Source organism: Ursus arctos, unplaced genomic scaffold, assembly GCF_023065955.2.
Source record: "Ursus arctos isolate Adak ecotype North America unplaced genomic scaffold, UrsArc2.0 scaffold_24, whole genome shotgun sequence".
Taxonomy (NCBI): domain Eukaryota; kingdom Metazoa; phylum Chordata; class Mammalia; order Carnivora; family Ursidae; genus Ursus; species Ursus arctos.
Genome location: NW_026622919.1, coordinates 23,207,387 through 23,229,188, shown reverse-complemented (window position 1 = coordinate 23,229,188; position 21,802 = coordinate 23,207,387). Strand labels below are relative to the sequence as shown.

General features: G+C 43.0%; 1 protein-coding gene across 1 annotated transcript in view; it reads left to right on the top strand.

Annotated features, from left to right (window-relative positions):
- Nucleotides 1-7,699: 7,699 nt before the first annotated feature.
- Nucleotides 7,700-21,802, top strand: part of SKAP1 (src kinase associated phosphoprotein 1) — a 266,257-nt gene continuing 252,154 nt past the window's right edge. Inside the window, exon 1 of the mRNA XM_057318109.1 lies at nt 7,700-7,887. Coding sequence (XP_057174092.1) covers nt 7,842-7,887 — 46 coding nt within the window. The 5' untranslated portion in view covers nt 7,700-7,841. The remainder of the gene's footprint in view (nt 7,888-21,802) is intronic.

The window sequence follows — 21,802 nt, the reverse complement described above, 5'->3', positions numbered from 1 at the left end:
GTATGTTAAAAAGTACAGCAGCAGATAATAATGGCTTGAATCTCCACAAAAGGCACGTTTCTTTAGGAAGAAGCTTCTCAGTGTCCTTGAGGGGTGGAACATGGAATATCCTGAAATTACAACTCAGGAAACAGAGCGAATCTGTTTGATTTAGTTTCTAATCCTCTAAAGTATGGGAATCTCTTTATTTTCTCCTTATGTTTTCTTCCTATTTCTCTACCTCCTCATTTTTTCATCCAGCTTCTCATTCACTTGTTTCTTTTTTTTTTTCTTTCTTGTTTGCTTTATCCCTAGTCTGTCACCCCTCCCTGTCACCACCATGCCCACCCCTTTCTGCAGAGTTACCCCTGCTGGCAGCCCTCCAGAGTAAAGAGGCTACTGACTCTGCTCGGGGGATATAATCGGCCTTCTGACTGGTTCTTTCTGGGGCTTGTGTTTATAGTAGAAACTTGGTTTCTGCCACAATGAGTGAAAAGAGGAGTTAATATCTCATGCCTTCCAGATGAGTGTTTTCCCCATGTGGTTTGGAGAACACTGCCAGTATTCCAGAATAGATGGGGCAGGGAGGCAATCTTTGGAGGTGAGCAGGGAGAATCTGCAGCTTGATTATCCCAATTCGTTAGAGCCTGGCGCTAAGAAAGTCAAGACCACTCTTTCCATCTCTTTAAAAACACGTTAACTTCATAACAAGGAAAAACTCTCATCCATGGAGACCAATGACACCCATATCTTGGCCAGTCACTCCTCAAATGTCGTTAGTGAGCAAGGAGGATCAAGTGAGAGATTATAGATGATTCAGTATATATATTTATTTAGCACCTCTCGAGTGCTGATTGTTGCAGGGAATGAAGAAATAATAACCAAGCTAACATTTATGAAACGCTTACCATGTTGCAAGCAGATATAAACATGATATGCATTAGTTCTTTGAATCCTCACAAAAACCTCAAAAATACTTTTAATATTGCCATTTTGTGGATGAGGACATTGAGGCATGGAGAGGATAAGTAGTTTGCTCAAGGTCACAGTAGGCGGGTGGCAGACTTGGGCACAGGATAGTCTGACTCTAGGGCCACTATACTCTATCACCTCTTCGGTGGGGTCAGGATCACGCTTTAGGATGTGTATTCTGGAACTTGGGTGATGGGTGCAGAGATTGGATGCCAGAGGCTGGATTGGCAGCCATTTCAATATCACTTCTCAACAAAGATAATAAGAAACCAACCAGTGGTGACACTCAGGATGTAAAGGAGGATAAGAACTCAAAAGCCATTGTGAGGGGCGCCTGGGTAGCACAGTCGTTAAGCATCTGCCTTCGGCTCAGGGCGTGATCCCGGCGTTCGGGGATGGAGTCCCACATCGGGCTCCTCTGCTAGGAGCCTGCTTCTTCCTCTCCCACTCCCTGCTGTGTTCCCTCTCTCGCTGGCTGTCTCTCTGTCAAATAAATAAATAAAATCTTTGAAAAAAAGAAGCCATTGTGAGAAGGTAAGACTGACACACTTGGTGGGTGTTTGAGATGAGGATGAAGAAAAGTCCTCCATTTTGTGCTTAGATTACTGGAGGACAGCAATCCTTTCTAATTACAATTTATTGAACACATACCATATATTATATGCATATTCCATCCTATTTAAACCTCACAATTACCCTGCAAGGTAGGGATTATGATCTCCAATTTACAGATGAGGAAGCTGAGGATTGTAGAGCTTTCCCCGGAGTCTTAAAGCTGGCAGGTGGCTGAGCCAGAATTGGGATACAGGTCTTTTTCATTCCTAAGCTTTTTACTGAGCTTTGTTGCCATTATACGGATGAAGGAGAGATCACCAAATAACAAATTGGTGGAACTGTTCAGATATCCAGGTGGAAATGTGGGACAGAGGTATAAATTAGAAAAGTAACATGCATGAAGGGAAAAGTTAAGGTGGTGAGAGAATGAAACCATGGGGGGCTCAGAGAGCAAGGAGAAAACCAAGAGGAAGAAGGAGAGGAGAAAGGCAACGGCAAACCTCTGGGGAATACCCATGACCGGAGGTGCAATGAAGGAAGCCGGAGAAGGAGGGCGAGCAACAATAGTTAAGAAGAACGGGAAGACCAGGATAGTGCAGTGCCGGGGAAGCTGGATGCTTAAAGCAAGAGCAAGGGGCCAGTGCCATTCAAAGATGCAGAGAGAGGTTGGTAAAGACCGAGAGCAGCTGAGAAGCGTTGATGACCTTGGGGGAGAGTCACCTCGATGGTGTAAAGATGGGCACGTGAGGAGACAGGATGTGAGCTCGGAAGGGGGGAAAGGAAGGAGAAGAAAAGATGAGATTTAGAGAAAGGAGCAGGGTCGAAGGAAGGTTTTTCTTTGTTTTGGTTTGTTTTTTAGGATAGAGGAGACCAAGAATGTTAGCAGACAGACGGGAAAGACTGAAGATGAGAAAAGATGTGAGATTGAAGCTCTAACGGGGAGTGGGAGAAGGTGGGATCATGAATTCTAGTGGAAGAATGAGAGGAGGGACATTCATCTTCTAGAAGAGAAGGAAAAGGAAAGCCTGAAAGCAAGGCTGTAAGAACTAAGCATGCAGTCTTGTATATGAAAGAGAGTGTGGTTCACGTTATCAGAAAATGCTGCCAGAAAGGGAAGCCCAAGGATGTTTGGGAACAGACATTTAGAAGGGGAAAAACCTAAAATGGACACTGACACAACTCTGAGAGCAAGGAAAAAACATATTTTGGGGTCCTAAAGGCCATTACATATAGGATGTCCATGGGGGAAAGGTATTTCTACCCACTTTCTGACATTGAACTTATCCGCCATTGCTGTGCCATCTTTGACTTGACGTAGTGCTTCTGTTGGTATTTGTGACTACTGGTGATTCTGGTTAGATTACATCAGCTCCTCTTAGTGTGAGTTCTTCTTCCCAGGCATGTGTGCACCTGGGCCGTGCAGGCCAGCGCTTTCAATCAGATTCTAAATAACTGCCCCTTCTCTCACCTTGACTCCCCCTACCTCTACCTTGAATCCTCAGACCTGTAGTACAGTGAGGGAGGAGGAAGGGCAGAAATAAAGGAAGGGACTAAGAGGGCTTTACCTTTCACCCTTTGAAATAACAGATGAAAGGAAACCAAAGAAAGCCTGTTCAACCTTAAAAAAATTTCTACCCCTCTGTTATTTACCTTAAATCTCCTTAGTCACCTCCAAAGAACTGGTATAATTTCCCAAAGTTCTCATGTCTGCACATATCTAGCATAGACAATTGGCCACGGCCCCACCTGCCTCCCATGCAGATTAACCCCGTAGACTGCCTGCACATCTCACTCGCAGAGTGCACAGCCTCATCTGGCTACAGCTGACACATTCTGTGTGCCCCCCCCCACTTCAGATTCCCAAGAGAGCCAATCAAAGACAGAGAATGTCAGAGTCAGCAACCTCTTCGGTCTTGAGGGTTTCTGCTGGGCTCAGCAGTGCCCACGGGGGATGTCTAATATGGTCTAAGGGATAGGCAAAGGAGGTACCAAAAAAAAAAGTGATTGGAGAATATGGGGAAAAGCAATGGGGGTGGGAGTGATAGAAAGATGAGATAAAGAACAAAGAGAGAAATGTGACTATTTAGATGGAGGGAGCGCAACAACAGTGGCTTCCCAGATCACTTCCCTGTCATGCCTGGGCTGTAATTATCCATCTCAGGCGTTCAGTTCTACAAGAGCTTTGAACCAGTGCGAGAGAACCAGGATTCTAATGCCAGGAGAGCGCCTGGTGAGCTGAGCGGCCATGGGCAGAGCACCGGGTTTGTTCCTCATCTTGAATGTGATCACCCTGAACGTAACATTGAGTTTCAATAATTCCTTCTTCTTCTGAGCCTGTACCTCATTCAGAAGCTGATGGGAGCCTGTTCCCTAATGTGAGGACCTGCTTATTTTGCTGTATGTATCAGCGCAGAGAACCAGGAGTGTGAATTGGAAAGAGAGGCCATTAAAGTGCATTTGTGTGAGTGTGTGGATAGGACCGTCCCGATTCAAAAGGTTGGCTAATTACTAAGAGCAGGGTTTCCGGCGAGTTGTAGACACCCTGCATTTTAGGGCCGCTCAAGTGATGAGCCCACATGCACATCTCACGTCCGTCTCCTCTCCCTCCCGGGTGGCAACGAGGCTGGGTTTCTGGAGCCTCGCAAAGCACGCAGTGAGCCTGGGTTTTGGCACGGGGCGGGATGCAACATCTCTCCTTCCACAGCCCTTAATGAAGTGTGCAGCTCTTGTCCTCATTAGGCCCCAGCATCGTCAATAAAAGAGTCAATAAACCCGGTTGATGGGGTTGGGACCGAGGGGCTGAGACGCAGCAGCCGCACATCCACAGGGCAGACGTCAGCTCGGCCGCGTGTCGTGACCCAGCATCCAGGGATCAATAACCAGCTCGGAATAAAGTCCAAGAGCCTGCCTTCCACAGTCTCCTCTCCAGACCCGTTTCACCCAGGGTGGAGCGACGCCAGCCAGCTCCTGCTTTGCTTGCAGTTGTTGCCACCCCATGCCATTCTGGGTGCCAGATGCTTTTGTTTCTTCTTGATTGAGCCCCCTGGACACCCCACGGATGCATATTTAGTGAGTGCCCACCTGGCACGAGAACGTTGTAGACGGCATCTCCGAGCAGCCCAGAGGCTGGCATGGGCCCTGTTTTCTGTATCTTCTGTCTGCTGACAGTGTGTGAGGGGCCCCAGTGGACCGGGTGGTATATTTTCTGCATGTTGCACTGCTGGACTCCATTCCTGGCCGCTCTGCATCTCTTTAGATACCCTTATCTTATCTAATTACAAGGAATTTCAGATTAATTTCGTGGCCTCTGCTCCAAAGGACCTCTTATCTGTTGGGGGCCTTGTATTTTGACCTTGTCATTCTTTTGTTGTTTGCCTTTGAGGGGCAGGCAGCTCCGAAGGGGATGCTAAGATCTTGCTGGAATTGGGGCTGGGGGAGGGGAAGAAGAGGGAGGCAGACAGATCTGGGATTTGTGTATTCTGCTCCATCCCCCTGCCTGTGTGTGGAGACAGCTGGCTGCTTACTTCCATGACAGCCACATGGTACCCAGCCACACAGAACAGGACCTGGGCAGGGACTCGCCTGCTGCCAACCTCTCCAGATCCCTTTGATATTTCCGACAGAGCAGTAAAGGACTCTTGACTATCACGTTTTGCCTTGCCTCTCTCCACCTTCTCAAAGACTCCTCGGTGTGGTTTCCATGGCTACCCCCAATCAGATTTGGCTTCTTGCGAAATTGGATTTCAAAGAAGGACAAGGCTTCAAAGGAATTTGTCCATTTAACAGAATGTCATTAGGAGTGAGGCTGACTGCTGAACCAGGGTCCTCAGATGATTAAGGAGGGGCTGCGCTCATGTGTGGAGGCAGGTTTCTGTCTGCAATGAGGAAACTTGATGCGACATGACAATGCCGTATTGCAATCTGCCAGTCACCCACCACACACCACCCAACTCTGTGCCTCCCTCTCCCCCTGTCTGAGACCCAGAACGGATGTAGAATACCTATGCCTCGAGTTCTTGCTGCTTCCATTGGTATAAGTAAGCTATGCAGGCAGTGAGGCCCGAGAGGACGTAAGATTACCCAGGTTCATTGCTCTTCGCCAAACAGCTCATTAGCTTGTGGCCTATATTAGCATTTGACAAATATCCTTGAAGAAGGGGGTCGGGGGTTTGTCAAATTTCCCCCCACTGCTGAGAGGGAAAGCAAGGCAAAGTGCTGGGGTTACATATAGGAGGGACTTTGTTTCCCTTGGCTTTTTTTTTTAAGAACAGTTTCAGATTTACAGAAGAATTAATGATGCTAGTACGGAGAGCTCTGATCTATCCTCCCTGCTTTGTAACACATCACAAGTACGCAACAATGATTCCAGAGCAGTTACAATCTTATAAAAGGAGCAGTTGGGTATGATAAAAAGGCCCTAGCAGAGACCCGGTATTTGCTCCGGAGCCTAAAGAAGGCAGCCTGTCTATTGCTAACTTTTCTAGAGCAAGAAGGAGCAGCAGCAGCAGCAGCCAGAGTCCCCGGACACTTGCCAGCCCCTGTCCCTCCACCCCCAGCCCAATTTGCTGCAACTTGTAGGTGGGTCATGTGATCCTGAAACCATGGGACCATTCCTCTTCAGATTCTAGGATGTGGACGTGTAAAGATGACTCAAAGCCACTTCACCCCCTAAAGGATCAAGCCCCCAACCTTGGAAGACTATACCAGGAGGCAGGCAGTGCTATGCCATGTCCTTCTGGACAGTTTTTACTTGTGGCTCCCGTCCCCGTATCCGTGGTTCCATCATTATTTGCCTGAGGCTGCTGTAAAAACCACCCCACCCATCTTCCCTGTGTTCTCTCCCTTACTGCTTCCAACTCTTCCCACATATCCTGTAGGCAGACTCTGAGCCTAGAAGCTCCATTTTTTATAAAGAAGGAAAACAGTAGAGGTAAAGTGAGATGTGCAAGATCACACACTAGACAGATCGCTCACCAGCTCAAAATTTGTCAGTGTCTCCCCACACACTCAGTTGTGTTCAAAATCCTCCTGACTTTCATGTCCCTTCGCGATAAAACTTCAAGTTTTCTTGACAACCATAATTTCCCTGCATCATCCAGTAAAAGGGTTATTAGCTGTTCCTCAGGCAGTAGGTTTTTCCATCTTTGTTTACTCTGATCATTCCACCTGGAAAGCCCTGCTGCCCCTTCCAAGTCTGGTGTGTTCGGAGCCCATCTTGAATGCCATATGCACCATTAAACACACATGCACCCACACTTCTCTCCTTCTTTTTATATTTGCCTCCCTCCTTTTACCATTCATGGCACTTTATACCTTCATGGCACTTGGTTTATTGTGCTTAAAAAACCCCATGAAACTATTTTGAGATCATTGAGATTTGCAGAAGGTAAAAGAAATGATACAGAGTGATCCTCTCTACGGCTTAGTCAGTTTCCTCCAATGGTAACATCTAGCAATATTTCAGTACCATATCACAACCAGGACGCTGACCCCTAGTGTAGTTTGGAGGAGGGGAGGAGAACACTTTTCTGTGATCTTGTCCTTCACTTTCTTCCCTTTGTCAGCCGTTAGAGGGAAAAGGCTTCATTCCCCTCTCCCTCGGCCTTCTCCCCAGGTTAGCCCTTCCTTTCCCCACATCCTTTCAGCCTTAATGAGGAAGGGACACTGGCTCCCTGTATCCACTGCCGCCGTGCTGCTCTGCTTCTCCCCAGTGTTGGTGGCTTTATGTTACTTATCGAGACGTGTGGTCATTTCAGCCCGCTAGTTTGCCTGAGATAGTCAACTTTCTGCCCTGGTTTTCGGGCCGTGGACGTGCGAGCTGGATCGGGAACTGCCTGCTCTGGGCTTGGCGGGGACGAATCTCCTCGGATTCTGCCTCTCCGCGCCCCATCTCGGCCACCAGCGTGGCTTTTAAACCTGTCCCTTGAGGCCAACTGCCCCGTGCTTAGGATAGAAAATGTCCCAGATGAAGTTCCTTTGGGCCGCGTTTAGTCTTTTGTTCTGGTGGGGGCTTTACCTATGCGGCGCTGCTCGCCCCCCAGTCCTTCCACCTGAGCGCGCCGCGGGAGTGGCGCGTGCACCCGCGCACAGGTGTCTCCCGCCCCCCCGCCCGCCCGGGGCGCGCCCCCCGCCCGCCGCGCGCGCCACTTCCTGAGCGCGCCCCGGGCCCGCGGCCCCGCCCTGCGGCCAGGCCGGGCAGCGGCGGCAGCGGCGGCGGCGACAGAGGTACAGGTGCCTCCGCCAGGCGACAGCCGCCTGCTAGCCCGTCGGCCCTGGCACCAGGCCTTCACGCCCCTCTCCCGCCTCACACTCCGGCCTCCCCACCGCCCGGCCAAATGCAGGCCGTCGCCCTCCCCGAGGAGATCCGTTGGCTCATGGAAGGTAACGCCCTGGCCCAGCCCCAGGCCCCCTCCCGGCCCCCTGGGAAGTCCCTCAGGTGCAGAGCTGGCGGCCCGACCCGAGACGCCAGGGGCTCCCAAGACCGGCCTCTCTTTCCAGCTCCATCACCCACACCGGCTTCTAGAACCTCAAGACTTCTCAAGCCCTCAACTCTGCACAGCCAGATTTTCATCCTGCCCGCTCAGGGTCCCGTTCACTCCCCTCAGTTCCACATTTGCTTTTTGCTCAGGCGTCTCCACCCCTCCACGTCACCTCCGGCCAGGTTCTTGGGGGGCCCCCCATGTCACCTTGCGTGGTCTTGGGCCTGACCCTTTCTCCTCAGGACAGCCCCCCCCCCCGCGCCCGGGGGGGTTTGCCTTCCTCCCTCCCCAGCCCCAAGCCCCTCACCTTCCGGCTCAGAGCGCCTCGAGGCTCTCAGGGGGCTGCGAAGGGCTCCTGGGATGCTGTGGCCCAAGGCCTGGGGGTTAGTGTGCGTTTTGTCGGCGCCGAAAGCCGGTGTCTCCCTTTGCCAACCTGCAGACTTCTGGGGGTCTTGCTGTCCCCCCAGGGCAGGCGGATGCCCTAGTACGTTTCTAACTTTTCTAGAAATGCCCCCATCCTGGTGTGTTTACCTTCAAACCATGGTGCCTAAGCAGTCCTCTTAAGAGTTAAGGCCATACTCAGCAACACTCCACAGATCCTTCCAACCCTGGAAAGAGACTTTAAGCTAATGGGCAATATCGCCTGCTCCATTCACACTTTTTTTTCTGGCGAAAGTAACTTGCTTTCCTGTAACTGACCTTCCTGGAAGGACAGAGGCCTGGAATCTGTGCTTGGATAAGGGTCCCAGGGGGAAACTACTCTGAATTAAGCCTTTTGGCATCCAAGTGACATTTTTGACACATATTTAACAGATGGCCTGCTTTGGGCAGGTCAGACTTTTGGCAAGGAGTATTTTTTTTTTTCCCCAGTTTCTCTCAATTTAATTGGTTTTATATCTCCATTACCTTGTTATCTTGGTATAAATGCCTCCTAATCAAATATTTGGCAGTCCTTTTGGTCTCTGTTTGTAGCACTGTTTCCATTCTGGATTGCCTCTATGTAAAAGCTGTCAACTAGGTATTTCTTTTGAGGTGAAGTTTCCAAAATCCACTTTACTTATGACCCGAGTAAATCTAAACTTTCAGAGTAGAAGAGTATTTGTAGGGTAAAATAGCATCATCTGGGTGTCTGAGGAGAAGCAACCCAGCCTTTCCCTCTGCCATTGATTCAACATTGGATGTTGGATGTAAAGAGAGGCTGTTAAGTGTGGTGGTTTCTGGGAGAGCTGGAACTGTGGCAAAAAGTGAAATTCTGTCCTTGCATTTAACAATGTGAAGTGATTCTTTTTATTGGTATCTGTCATTTGATGAGAGAAAACCTATTTTACAAGCTTGTTAAACTATACTTGTGTTTTGTGTGCAGCCTTAGTAGAAAATTCCTCTTTATTTTCAGAGGCTTGCCATGAAACCCACTCCTTTAACATTTTTGATGTGCAGTTCTTTATTGTTCAAAACTGACACTTTGGTAAACAACTCATTTCTGCACCTGCCACCTTCCTTTAGCTTAGATTATTTTCTTGTTAGCTGACTGTTTTTAATTGAAGTCTTCAGATCTCCTTCTAAAGCAGAACCTTTGTTTGCTGACAAGTAGAGCAGGGTATGAATGGAGATTAATTGCATGTCACATACTTCTGTGTCAAACTTGCCGTGTCTTAACAATCTCTGTTGGTGCTTGCGTCTTTAGAATCTACAGAGGAGTCTGAGATTAAATTTTAAGGAGCTTCGTTGGTTAATGCATTTCTTTAAGGCCTTTTTTTACAGTTTGCAATCAGAATCTGAATCCGAAGCAGAGGGGTGGTTAAAAGGTAAAAGTGGGATACCACCCAATAATTCTATTGCAAAAGGCTTGAGGACTATGGTTTTGAAAGGTTCATGTAATCATAGCAGCACATTGATTATAGGTTTGCTTTTTTAGGAAGGGTAGTGTTAGGTGTAGACCAGCAGAATTATTCATTATACTACAAATAATTTGTGGATATTAGAAACCCATAATGGCTTTCAGTTTATCGTCTGTTGCTGTGTACTTGTGTCCCCACCACACACACTTTTTAAGGTTAACTGTTGACGATTAGAAAATATGTAGGTCCTGATCTCTATATCGTCACTCAGTGGAGAGAGTCACAGGGTATGGGAGCTGCTACTTCAGGGTTGCCCACATGGCTGTGGGGGTGGAGTTTCCACAATGAATTACTACTTTCATAAACGAAGGCAGAAGCATTTGCACAGTGATTTAACGCTGGCCATCACAGCCATAACTTAAGCATTTATTTATTTATAACTACATGAGCATAAATGACAGGGGCGTTTTTTGACATAACATGTGTGCTTTTAAAAATAAAATATGCAAACCATTATGAAAGGTTTATGCCAAAATTTTGCATAATGAGGAAAGGAACAGAAATGTTGAAGGTCTAAAATTAATTTTGTTTAAGGATAAAATTTTAAACATTTGAAAATGTTTCATTTGACCCAGAAACTCCACTTCTGGGACTCCGTGTTACTGAAATTAAAGGACATGAAGTTTATGTACAAGGATCCATCTTAAATGTCCATGCATTGGGATGGGCGGGGCGATGGTATGAATGAATTGTCCATCTTATGGAATATTTTGCAGTCATTGAAAAGAATGTGAAGGATCTGTATATATTGGAGGATATTGAAGGATCTGTATATAGTGTCCATATTTTTTTTTTTTAAGATTTTATTTATTTATTTGACAGAGAGAGAGACAGCCAGCGAGAGAGGGAACACGAGCAGGGGGAGTGGGAGAGAAAGAAGCAGGCTCCCAGCGGAAGAGCCCGACATGGGGTTCGATCCTGGAACACCAGGATCATGCCCTGAGCCGAAGGCAGACGCTTAACGACTGAGCCACCCAGGCGCCTCTATAGTGTCCATATTTTTAAGACTAATATATATAATCCACTTTTGTTTGAAAACAAAAAAGTGAACCAACCCCTCCCTCCTTATATTATATATATATTTTGTAAGCCTAGGAAGAAGTACGAATATACACCTAGCTGTTAACATTGGTTTCTTTGGGAGGGGAATGGGAGGGTGGGGGAGACAGACATTATCACTTTTATTTCATACATCTTCATGTTGTGACATTGACCATGTATTACTTTTGTTAATCAGATAAACAGCCAGTAGGGTTATTTAAAAGAAAAAGGAACAAACAAAAGACGAATAGAAGCTCAGAGAGGTCATAGTGGGCAGAGTGCTAAAAGACCTACGTTAACCAAGGTTATGATTCTGTTTTTCTTTTGTTAGCTCTGGGGGTGTGTGGAAGGTGGGGATCTTTCTTTCTTTCTTTCTTTCTTTCTTTCTTTCTTTCTTTCTTTCTTTCTTTCTTCCTTCCTTCCTTCCTTTCTTTCTTTCTTTCTTTCTTTCTTTCTTTCTCTTTCTTTCTTTCTTTCTTTCTTTCTCTCTCTCTCTCTCTCTCTCTTTCTTTCTTTCTTTCTTTCTTTCTCCTGCTTTCTTGGATTTTGGCAAATGTTAAAGCAGCAAGAGTACTTTTAGAGGAACTCAGGAAACAGCTTCCTCAGATAGACTGTCAAGCTTTCTTATAGAAGTAGTAACTAATATGTATCAGCAAATAAGTACCTTACAGATAAGTAAAATGAAAGCTGTTTACTGCCTTATTGAAAGAGGAGGAAATATTCAGGACTGTTTTCAAATTATCAGGCTTCAGATGTAGTAGTTATCTTTTTGTTTTTGTTTTGTGATAACCATACTGAAAATAAAAACAATGGAGTACTGGCAGTTTGCATAATCTTTGTTCCACAGATAGAAACATAATCAGTTTCTTCCTTGTCTTTGTATTCCTGCTTTCAAAGTCAGAAGCACAGGAGGCAAGTACGAAGGAGGTAGAATCTATATTTCTTCAGTTCACAATGTGCTGTGTGTGATGGAATGGGGCCTACTGATTTTACCCTAATAGCTGATAGGTCCCACCTACCTCCAAGGTACCTAAATCCTACTGGGAATATGGAGTAAAGCCAAAACAGCATCCACATCCAGGCTGCATTTAGTAGCAATTGCTGTGTTAACACTAATTCTGATATGTCTATGGTTACTTATTTTTAAACATCCTTGGAAAGAAGCGGTCATTAATCATTTCCTTCTAGATTGTTCTTCAGATTTGTATTGGTCGATGCAGCCAGCCATAAAATCCTTTTCTGTATAGTAAAATCCCAACTCTGTAGAACTCACAGGAGTGAACTGCTCTGGAGAGCTGAAGATATTCTCTTTAAGCACTCTTTTTATCATATATATTTGTGATCAACCTTTTGCTAAAATGCATTAGGAATTTTTCTCACTTCCTCAGCCAGCCAGCTCGTGTTCAAAGGGACCGGCCTTTGAACAGTTTAACTCCAGAGTTGTTACAGTGAATATTGGTTTTCATATTTGTGGACATATATTGAGTTGTTGAAGGATGATTCTGCTGTAATTGCCCCGCGGCGGCTTTGTGAATGTCAATGTCTGTTTTGTATTTTTATTTTTGTCACTTTTTTCCTGCTGTGAGGCTAAGCCTATCACTTTACACCACGCTCAGTGCATCTGTATCCGTAGTGCTAGTAGAACTTCAGGTAATCAAGCTTGTTGGAATGGATATGTATAAAAGAAGGTATGAAGGGCTCTCTGGATGAACACAGTACCCTGATCTTTAGGTGTGGACTTTGTGACATGCATTTTGGCTGCTCAGAGTCTGTTTTGCTTTATTTGTGCTACCGGGTTGTCTTCTAGCTAGGTGATGCTACCGTAAGGTGAGACAGAACCATGCTTCTTTTTCTTTTTTTATGTCAAAATTTTCTCTGATTGTTAAAGTAATAATGCTCATTGTAGAAAATTTAGAAAACACGCAATGATAACACAGTCACCAATGGTCAACAACTGTTAAATTTCCATGTATTTCTTTCAGTTTTTATTATATATACATACTTTAAAAGTTGGGACACATTGTGTGGATAGTTTTATATACCGATCTTTCCACTTACGGCCTTTCAGTTGCTAAGGTCTCCTGAGTTTAGAAGTTATTTAGAAGTTATACATTCATGTTTTTATTCCACTGGTAGTTTTCCCATTATGGCTTTAAAAAAAGCACCATGCCCCTTTGATTGTATGTTTTTGAGAATATGTATTTGCAATTTTCTATACATTTCTGTTCTTTAATAATAAATCTACTTCAGAGGGAGGCATTTTTTTCTAGTTCTTCTCTTTTGAACTTTAGGGTTTTCTTTTTGAACGTTAGTGTTTTTTCATAGGTCCTGTACGGTTTTTAGTGTGTTTAGTTTGCTTAGAGTCAAATCCTGACTCTGCCACTTTCTTGCTACGGGTTTGATTTTGGGTCTCAGTTTCCTTGTCTAATAATAGTACCTATCTCATAGAATTTACATAAGAATAAAGGAATGAACATTTGAGAAGAACTTACAATAGTATCTGGCATGTATTATACATCATATAAATATTTGGTAAACATTTTAAAAATCATTTTCTTTTGAGAAAGTCCTATCAATTTTTTGTTTGTCTAGTTTGTTTTATTTTGTTTGCATTTGTCTCTTCATAGGAAAGCTCCCAGACATGGAGCTTTTACCTATGTTGGTGATTTACCCTGGCTTTTCTAAATTAGGGGAAGTTTGTGGGGTTTCTTTCAGAGTCTCCTCCTTTTCCTTCTTTCCTTCTTTCCTTAGATTAGAGTCCAGGAATCATTCTATGAGAGACTTTATGGAAGAAGCATAGAGGCAGTTTTCTTCATTGCTAACTTAACTTGGTTTCCTTATCTTGTTGTAGAATGCTGCGTCTGTGCCTGTGCATGTGTATAAAATAGTCCTTTTGCATGGCTCCTCCATTGGAAAAAAAATGAACGGTTTACTTTTCCTCTTCTTTCTTCTTGTTTTTTAATATATGTATTTTTGGGGGTGCCCGAGTGGCTCAATTGGTTAAGCGTCTGCCTTTGGCTCAGGTCATGATCTTGGGGTTCTGGGATTAAGTCCCATGTCAGGCTCATCACTCAGTGGGGAGTCTGCTTCTCCCTCTGCCTCTCCACCACTCCCCCAGCACCGCCCCCAACCGCTCATGCTCTCTTTCTCTTTCAAATAAATATATAAAATCTCTTGGATAAATATCTAGGAATAGAATTACTGGTCATAGGGTAGGTATATGTCTAATTTTATTAGAAACTCCAGTTTCCCAAAGTAATTATACTTATTTTACACTCCTTCCAGCAGCGTATGAGAGAGCTCTCAGCGGTATATTTTGATTGTGGAATGTTTGTGTAACATAGAAATATATAGACTACTTGATTTTTTAAAAAACATAATAGTGTTGTGTACTTTTCCAGGTCAATCTATCTAACCAACCCTGAGAATGCATGCTCCTTGAGAAATATTAGGATTTTCAGGAGATGTCTGGGCTTCTACGGGGAACAGATCATGCCTAGAGTTCAAAAGGTCTGGGAAGCCCACCTAACATCTAGGCAATACCCACAATGAAGTTCAAATATTTCTACCAATTAAAAAATATATTTTTGCCGCATGGTGTTTCAGAATTCATTTAACTGTTCTCCTATTGATGGATGTCTAGGTTGTTCCCAATTTTTTTATATTTCCACAGTGCTGTAGAGAACATATCCATATGTGTATCTTTGTGTGCACATGCAGATATTTCTGTAGGATAAATTTTTAGACACTCAAATGAAGATTGCAAACGTGTTAATCCTAGAATTTTAGTTTGGCCACTAGTTAAAACTTAATCTAAAGTACTCTCTGTGTTTTAGTTTCTGGTTTTTGTTCTGTCTGTGCTGTGAGTATACAGGTATTGTCATTTTCCCCTGCACAGGAGGTAGAAGGAGAATTAAAAATATAAACACCACACACTTCTTGGGTCATGGGGTAGAAACAATCAGCAGGTTGAAGCAAACCACAACCAGAACATGTTGATAATTTCTCCATTGTATGCTGACAACTTCCTGCAAGTCAAAACAAAGCTGGTGGGTATGATTTTACCTTGCCAATAAATTTACCTCTTAACAAAGGGCAAAAACTATATGCCTTAAGGACTGCAATGAAATGCCAGGTGAAAAATGTAACGCAAGGTTTAAAATAAGTTCTAAACAAACTGAAAGTCATTTTCCCCCACTGAGTTACTTTTATTTAATTGGTATGAGAATAGACAGATTTCCATGAAGGGTTCCATTATTGGAATAGGAAAAATGAAACACTGAAGTTTCAGAGGTTTAATTTTAGTGAGACATTTTAGAGTTACTGCGGAAATCCTAATGGTCTGATATGTTCAGTGTACCTGTGACAGGGAATCAGGAATTTTTGTGCGTTTCTACCAGAAGCTGTCAACGAGACTTGTAGAAGTGGGATTAGCAACCAGGCTGGTTTTTTTTGTAACATAGGAATATATGTAACTTAAAGGAATAATTGTGATATTTAATTTAATGTAAAGAATACCCAGAGATCTTTGTAGTAAAACATATGACCCGTAAGATATCATTGTCTTCCAAATAAACAGAAGAGAAGTCTTGTAAATGGACAAGGTCAGATATTTGGGAGCATGTCAGACACTTTCATCTGTCTACAAAACCTAGTGATTTTGAGTACATCCTGCCAAGAATCTTTTTAGCTGACCTTAGATCCTGCAGCAGTTTTCCCCAGGGGTGTGAGGATCATTTTTTTTTTTTTAAGATTTTATTTATTTATTTGACAGAGAGAGAGAGAAAGCACACAAGCAAGGGAAGCAACAGGCAGTGGGAGAGGGAGAAGCAGGCTCCCCGCTGAGCAAGGAGCCCAATGTGGGGCTCCATCCCAGGACCCTGGGATCATGACCTGAGCTGAAGGCCTACAATTAACCAACTGAGCCACTCAGGTGCCCCTGAGAGGATCATTTTATGTCTGTAGCGTTCCATACCCTCTGTTCCCTTGTCTTTCTGTCTTCTTTTCCTATTTTCTTTTCCTACTCTGACTTGCTGGAGTGGAGGAAAGCTGCCTGGAAGCTGAGGGAATCTATGTTTTAGGGCAGCTATGAATTATAAAAGGAAGATATATATTTGCCAGAGCTGAGTTTAACCTTTTAAACTTGGGGCTTAAAATCATCGTATATTACTTTTAATACAAAATACTGTGTATTGCTATAAGCCTGCCTTCCGGATAATCTTTCACCACTGTCCCTCTCACCTCTAACCTTCATGTTCTGCCATCTAAGTTGAAGTTCTTTCAGTCTCTCCACCTGAACTGAGATCTGTCACCTCAGGACCTTTGCTCATGATGTTCCCATGCTTGTGCCATTCTTTGCCTAGTTCCACCAACTCCACGCCTGCCCCCACCCACAACATATATACTTGGCCTGCTAATTTGGGAATTTCAGATAAAAGGTCAGTTCTCTAAGAGTCTTCCCTGGCTTACTTTCCTCTCTAGACAAGGTGCTTCTACCATGGACCTGTGCCTCCCTTACTTTTCTTATTAAAACTCATATCACAACGTATTTTAATAGCCTATTCAACTCTGTATTCTTTGCTAGACTGTACACTCTTATGATAGAGCTTAGGTCTATCTTACTCACTTCTTTCAGTACTTAGCATGTATTAAGTAATCCATAAATATTTGCTGAAGAATGAAGACATTTAGGGAAAAGTGGCATTGTTGAAGGTATGTTTCTGATTTTGTCTTTTCTCTTTGATGTGAAGACATTTTCACCATGTGGTTCGTATCGCTCACTTACCAGCCGAAGGTAATGATGTGCAGACCCTGTAACATCAAGTATTATATATAGTGAGAGCTGTGGTGTCAGGGGTGCCTCAGGAATGTTCTTACACAGTGGTGTTTTTCACACTGGGCTTTGCAATTGCAGGAGCCTGAGGCATCCTATTGTGGCAGGATGTGATGTTTATAGAAGAGTTCTTGTTTGTCAAAGGTTGATTGCTTAACAGAAGACCTATAGGTAGCTTGGTGAGCTTGGTTAAATATGGAAAGTGATACGTTGAGGGACCTTTTAAAATGCCTTTCCTGTTCAGTGGTGGGTGGTGTGTTTCTGAGCAGGGTTGCTCGGGCACCTTCAGGTCATAATCCCTCTAAGCAGCAGCATCTTCTAAATTGAAAGACAAATGTATTATATACTGAGCTGTAATTTTCTTTCCTTAATATCCTTATCAAGTTGTGATGTCAGGGTTATGCTGGCTTCGTAAAATGAGTAGGCAAATGTGTATAATACTGGATATATAATCTCTCATAGAGCCCTTGCTTTTAACTTATTTATATTTTTCTTGTTTATACACTTGTTCATCTAATAAGGTGTGAGTGTAAGTTTAGATCTGATTTGTTTTTAATTTAGTTAATTTATTTGACAGAGAGAGAGCAAGCACACAAACAGGGGGAGCGGCAGGCAGAGCGAGAGGGAGAGGCAGACTCTCCACCAAGCGGGGAGCCTGACGTGGGGCTTGATCCCAGGACCCTAGAATCATGACCTGAGCCAAAGGGAGATGCTCAACCGACTGAGCCAGCAAGGCATCCGTAGATCTGATTTTTAAAAAACAGATGAGACAGACAGCAGAGGTTGTCTTTGTGTTATTTTATTCCTGAGTAGATGGTACTTGCACGTGAAGGAACGGGTACTTAAATTAACATGTGGACCCCTAAAGCATTTGGAAAGGAAGGCTTTCAAAAAAAGTAATTTGAAGTGAAACTTAAAAAGTAAACTCATAATAAAAATATCAAGCTTTTCTTAGTGATATCATTGCGGGATGATTATATCCTGTTGATGCTCTTTTAACAATGCTAGTATATACAAATATAATTACATAGGATATTATTACTTATAAGAATATGTAAAAATATTTTAAAGATTTTTATTTATACATTTGAGAGAGACAGAGAGAGCACAAGCAGGAGGAGAGGCAGAGGGAGAGAGAAAAGCAGACTCCCGGCTGAGACGGGAAGCCAACATGGGGTTCGGTCCCTGAACCCGGAGATCATGACCTGAGCTGAAGGCAGACGCTTAACCATCTGAGCCACCCAGGCGCCCCACTTATAAGAATATATTAAGGAGGGTAGAAGTACAGAATATGATATAGTTGATCTTTGAACAACATGGGTTCTACTACCACCTTCCTCCCCTCCTCCCACAGTTGAAAATCCTCATATAACTTTTGACCCCCCAGAATTTAACTACTAGTAACCTACTGCTGACCAGAGCCTTACCCATTACATAAACAGTTGATTAACACAAATTTTGTATGTTACATGCATTATATATTGTATTCTTATAATGAAGTAGGCTAGAGAAAAGAAAATGTTATTAAAAAATCATAAAGAAAATACATTTATAGTACCATACTGTGTTTATAAAAAAAATCTGCATACTAAGTGGACCAGTGCTGTTCAAACCCATGTTGTTCAAAGGTCAACTGTGTATATATTCCTCATCGGTAGGAATAAAGTGTACACTGTAACCACCTATCTCCCACAGGATCTTCCTCCTTCCCTACTTTCTGTCTGCCCGGGTGGCCTTATCTCCTGCTTACAACTAGGAACCGGCTCAGCCCACTACCACTAAGTGAAATGCAGCTGAACAACAAAAATTGACGTCTGTATATCCAAAATACGAGTAACATTACGCTTCCATGGTGACTTTTTTTTACTTATTTTTTTCATACTCTAAAACATGTATTGTAGAATATCTAAAAAAAGACAGAAAAGAATGAAGAAGTAGAGAAAAGTCGGTTGTAATTTTACTATTTAGAGATAATCAGATAATTAGAGATAATCAGATAATTAAAGATAATCAAAATTTTGGTGTTTATCACAGTACCTGACTGTCCTGTAGGAAGGACTCAGTAAATATTGAGTTAATGAATGAATTTTTAAAAAAGATTTATTTATTTATTTAAGGGGCACCTGGGTGGCTCAGTCAGTTAAGCATCCGACTCTTCATTTTGGCTCAGGTCAGGATCTCAGGGTCGTGGGATCGAGCCCTGTATTGGTCTCTGTACGTGGTTTGGAGTCTGTTTGAGATTCTCTCTCTCCTTCTCTCTCTGCCCTTTACCACGCTCATGTATGTACTCTCTCTCTCTGAATAAATAAAACCTTTAAAAAATTCATTAAAGATTTATTTATTTATTTGAGAGAGAGAGAGCGCATGAGCGTGAGTAGGGGGAGGGACAGAGGGAGAGAGAGAATCTCGTGGAGCCCGACATGGGGCTCAAACCCACAACCCTGAGATCATGACCTGAGCCAAAATCAAGAGCCGATGCTCAACTGAATGAGCCACCCAGGCGCCCCTGGATTGGCTTCTTTCATTTAGTGTATGTGCTTAAGATTTCCCCATATCTTTTCATGGCTTGAGAGCTCATTTCCTGCTAGTGCTGAATAGTATTCCACTGTCTAGATGTTTATTTATCCATTCACCTGCAGACAGACATCTTGGTTGCTTCCAAATTTTGGCAATTATAAATAAATGCTGTGAACATTCATGTACAGGATTTTGTGTGGACATACATTTTCAGCTCAGTTGGGTAAATACTTAAGAGTGTGATTGCTGGATCTTATGGTAAGACTGTGTTTAGCTTTGTAAGGAACAGTCAGATGTCTTCCAAAATGGCTGTACAATTTTGCATTCCCATTAGCAGTGAATGAAAGTTCCTCTTGCTCCACATCCTTGCCAGCCTCTAGTACTGTCAACTTTTTTAAATTTAGCTGTTCTAGTAGGTGCATAGTGATTTCTTATTGTTGTTTTAATTTGAATTCCCTAATGATATATGATGCATCTTTTCATATGCTTATTTGCCATCTGTATATCATCTCTGGTGAGATATCTGCTCAGATCTTTTGTCCACTTTCAAATTGGATTATTTATTTTCCTATTGTTGAGTTTTAAGTGTTCTTTGTATATTTTAGTTACCAGTCCTTTATTAGTTGTATGTTTTGCAAAGATTTTCTACCAGTCTGAGGTTTGTCTTTTCATTCTCTTCATGTTGTCTTTAGCAGAACAGAAGTTTTCTATTTTAATGAAGCCTAACATCAATTATTTCTTTCATGGATCATGCTTTTGGTGTTATATCTAAAAACTTATTGGCAAACACAAAGTCATCTTCATTTTCTCCTATGTTACCTTTAAGGTTTTATAGTTTTATGTTTTACATTTAGGTCTGTGATCCACTTTGAATTAATTTTTGTGAAAGGTGTAAATATGTGTCTTTTTTTTTGCAAGTGGATGTCCAGTTGTTCCAGCACCATTTGTTAAAAGACTATCCTCTCTCCATTGAATTGCCTTTACTTCTTTGTCAAAGATCAGTTGACCCTGTGTGGGTCTATTTCTAGGCTCTCTGTTCCCTTCCATTGATCTATGTGTCCGATCTTTCAACAAAGCACTCTGTCTTGATCACTACAGCATTATAGCAAGTCTTGAAGTTGAGTAAAGTCAGTCCTCTGATTTTCTTCCTCTTTCTCCTCCTCCTCTTTCTCCTTCTTTTTCAGTATTGCGTGAAAAATACGCTGTGAGAATTTTCTGAATTCCTTAAAATTTCATGATGAATATTATGCTTAAATGGCTATGTAATATTTCATTATATGGATCTATAATATAACCAAAACCAATGTTGAATGTAAAAACCTAAGAATATTTGATATCTTATTTTTGCAAATGAAGTTAAAAAAGGTCATGTTAGCAGAGAATAAAAACTGCAAGAATGGTGGAATTGCAAGTAATTGCAATTTTCTTCCTTATGTCAATTTTTGTATTTTCCAAATTTCCTCAATGAGCAGCAATACTTTGTTTTTTATTTTTTAAGATTTTATTTATTTATTTTAGAGAGAGAAAGAGAGTGTGTGTGGGGGAGAGAAAATCCCAAGCAGACTCCCTGCTGATCATGGAACCCCACATGAGACTCCGTCTCATGACCCTGAGATCATAACCTAAGCTGAAATCAAGAGTTGGGCGCTTAACTAACTGAGCCACCCACGTGCCCCAGCAATACTTATTTTATTAGATGGAAAGGTAAAATATGTTTGTGTTTGTTTTCTAAAGTCTGAGAAATCTCTCTCTCTCTCTCTCTTTTTTTTCCCTCTCTCAATCTATCTGAATACTTTAATGGTTGCATGGTATTCAAATATGGATGTGCCATAGTTTATTTACCTATAATTATGTTACCCCATTAATATATTGGGAGGAGCAGTGCAGAGTCGTGATTAAGAGCTCAGGCTCTGGGGGTGCCTAGGTGGCTCAGCCGTTAAGCGTCTGCCTTCGGCTCAAATCATGATCCCTGGGTCCTGGGATCGAGCCCTGCATCGGGCTCCCTGCTCGGTGGGAAGCCTGTTTCTCCCTCTCACACTCCCCTTGCTTGTGTTCCCTCTATTGCTGCCTCTGTCAAGTAAATAAATAAAATCCTTAAAAAAACCCCCAAAACAAACTCATGCTCTGGAGCCAGACTGCTTGAGTTCATATCTTGGCTGAGCCACTTGTTAGGTGTGTAACCTGGGAGCAATCTTTTTTAAAGATTTTATTTATTTATTTGACAGAGTGAGAGAGAGAGAGCACAAGCAGGGGAAGCAGGAGGGGGAGAGGCAGGCTTCCCGCTGAGCAGGGAGCCCCATACAAGGCTCCATGGCTCCATCCCAGGACTCTGGGTTCATGACCTGAACCAAAGGCACACGCGCTTAATGTACTGAGCCATCCAGGTGCCCTTGGAAGCAAGTTTTTTAACCTTCATTTTCTCATTCAGAAAATGAGACAATAGTGTCTACCTCATAGGGAGCCCAGTGTCTCCTGATGTGGTGTGATATGATATTTATATTTTAGAAAAGATTTTGTTTTAAAGAGGT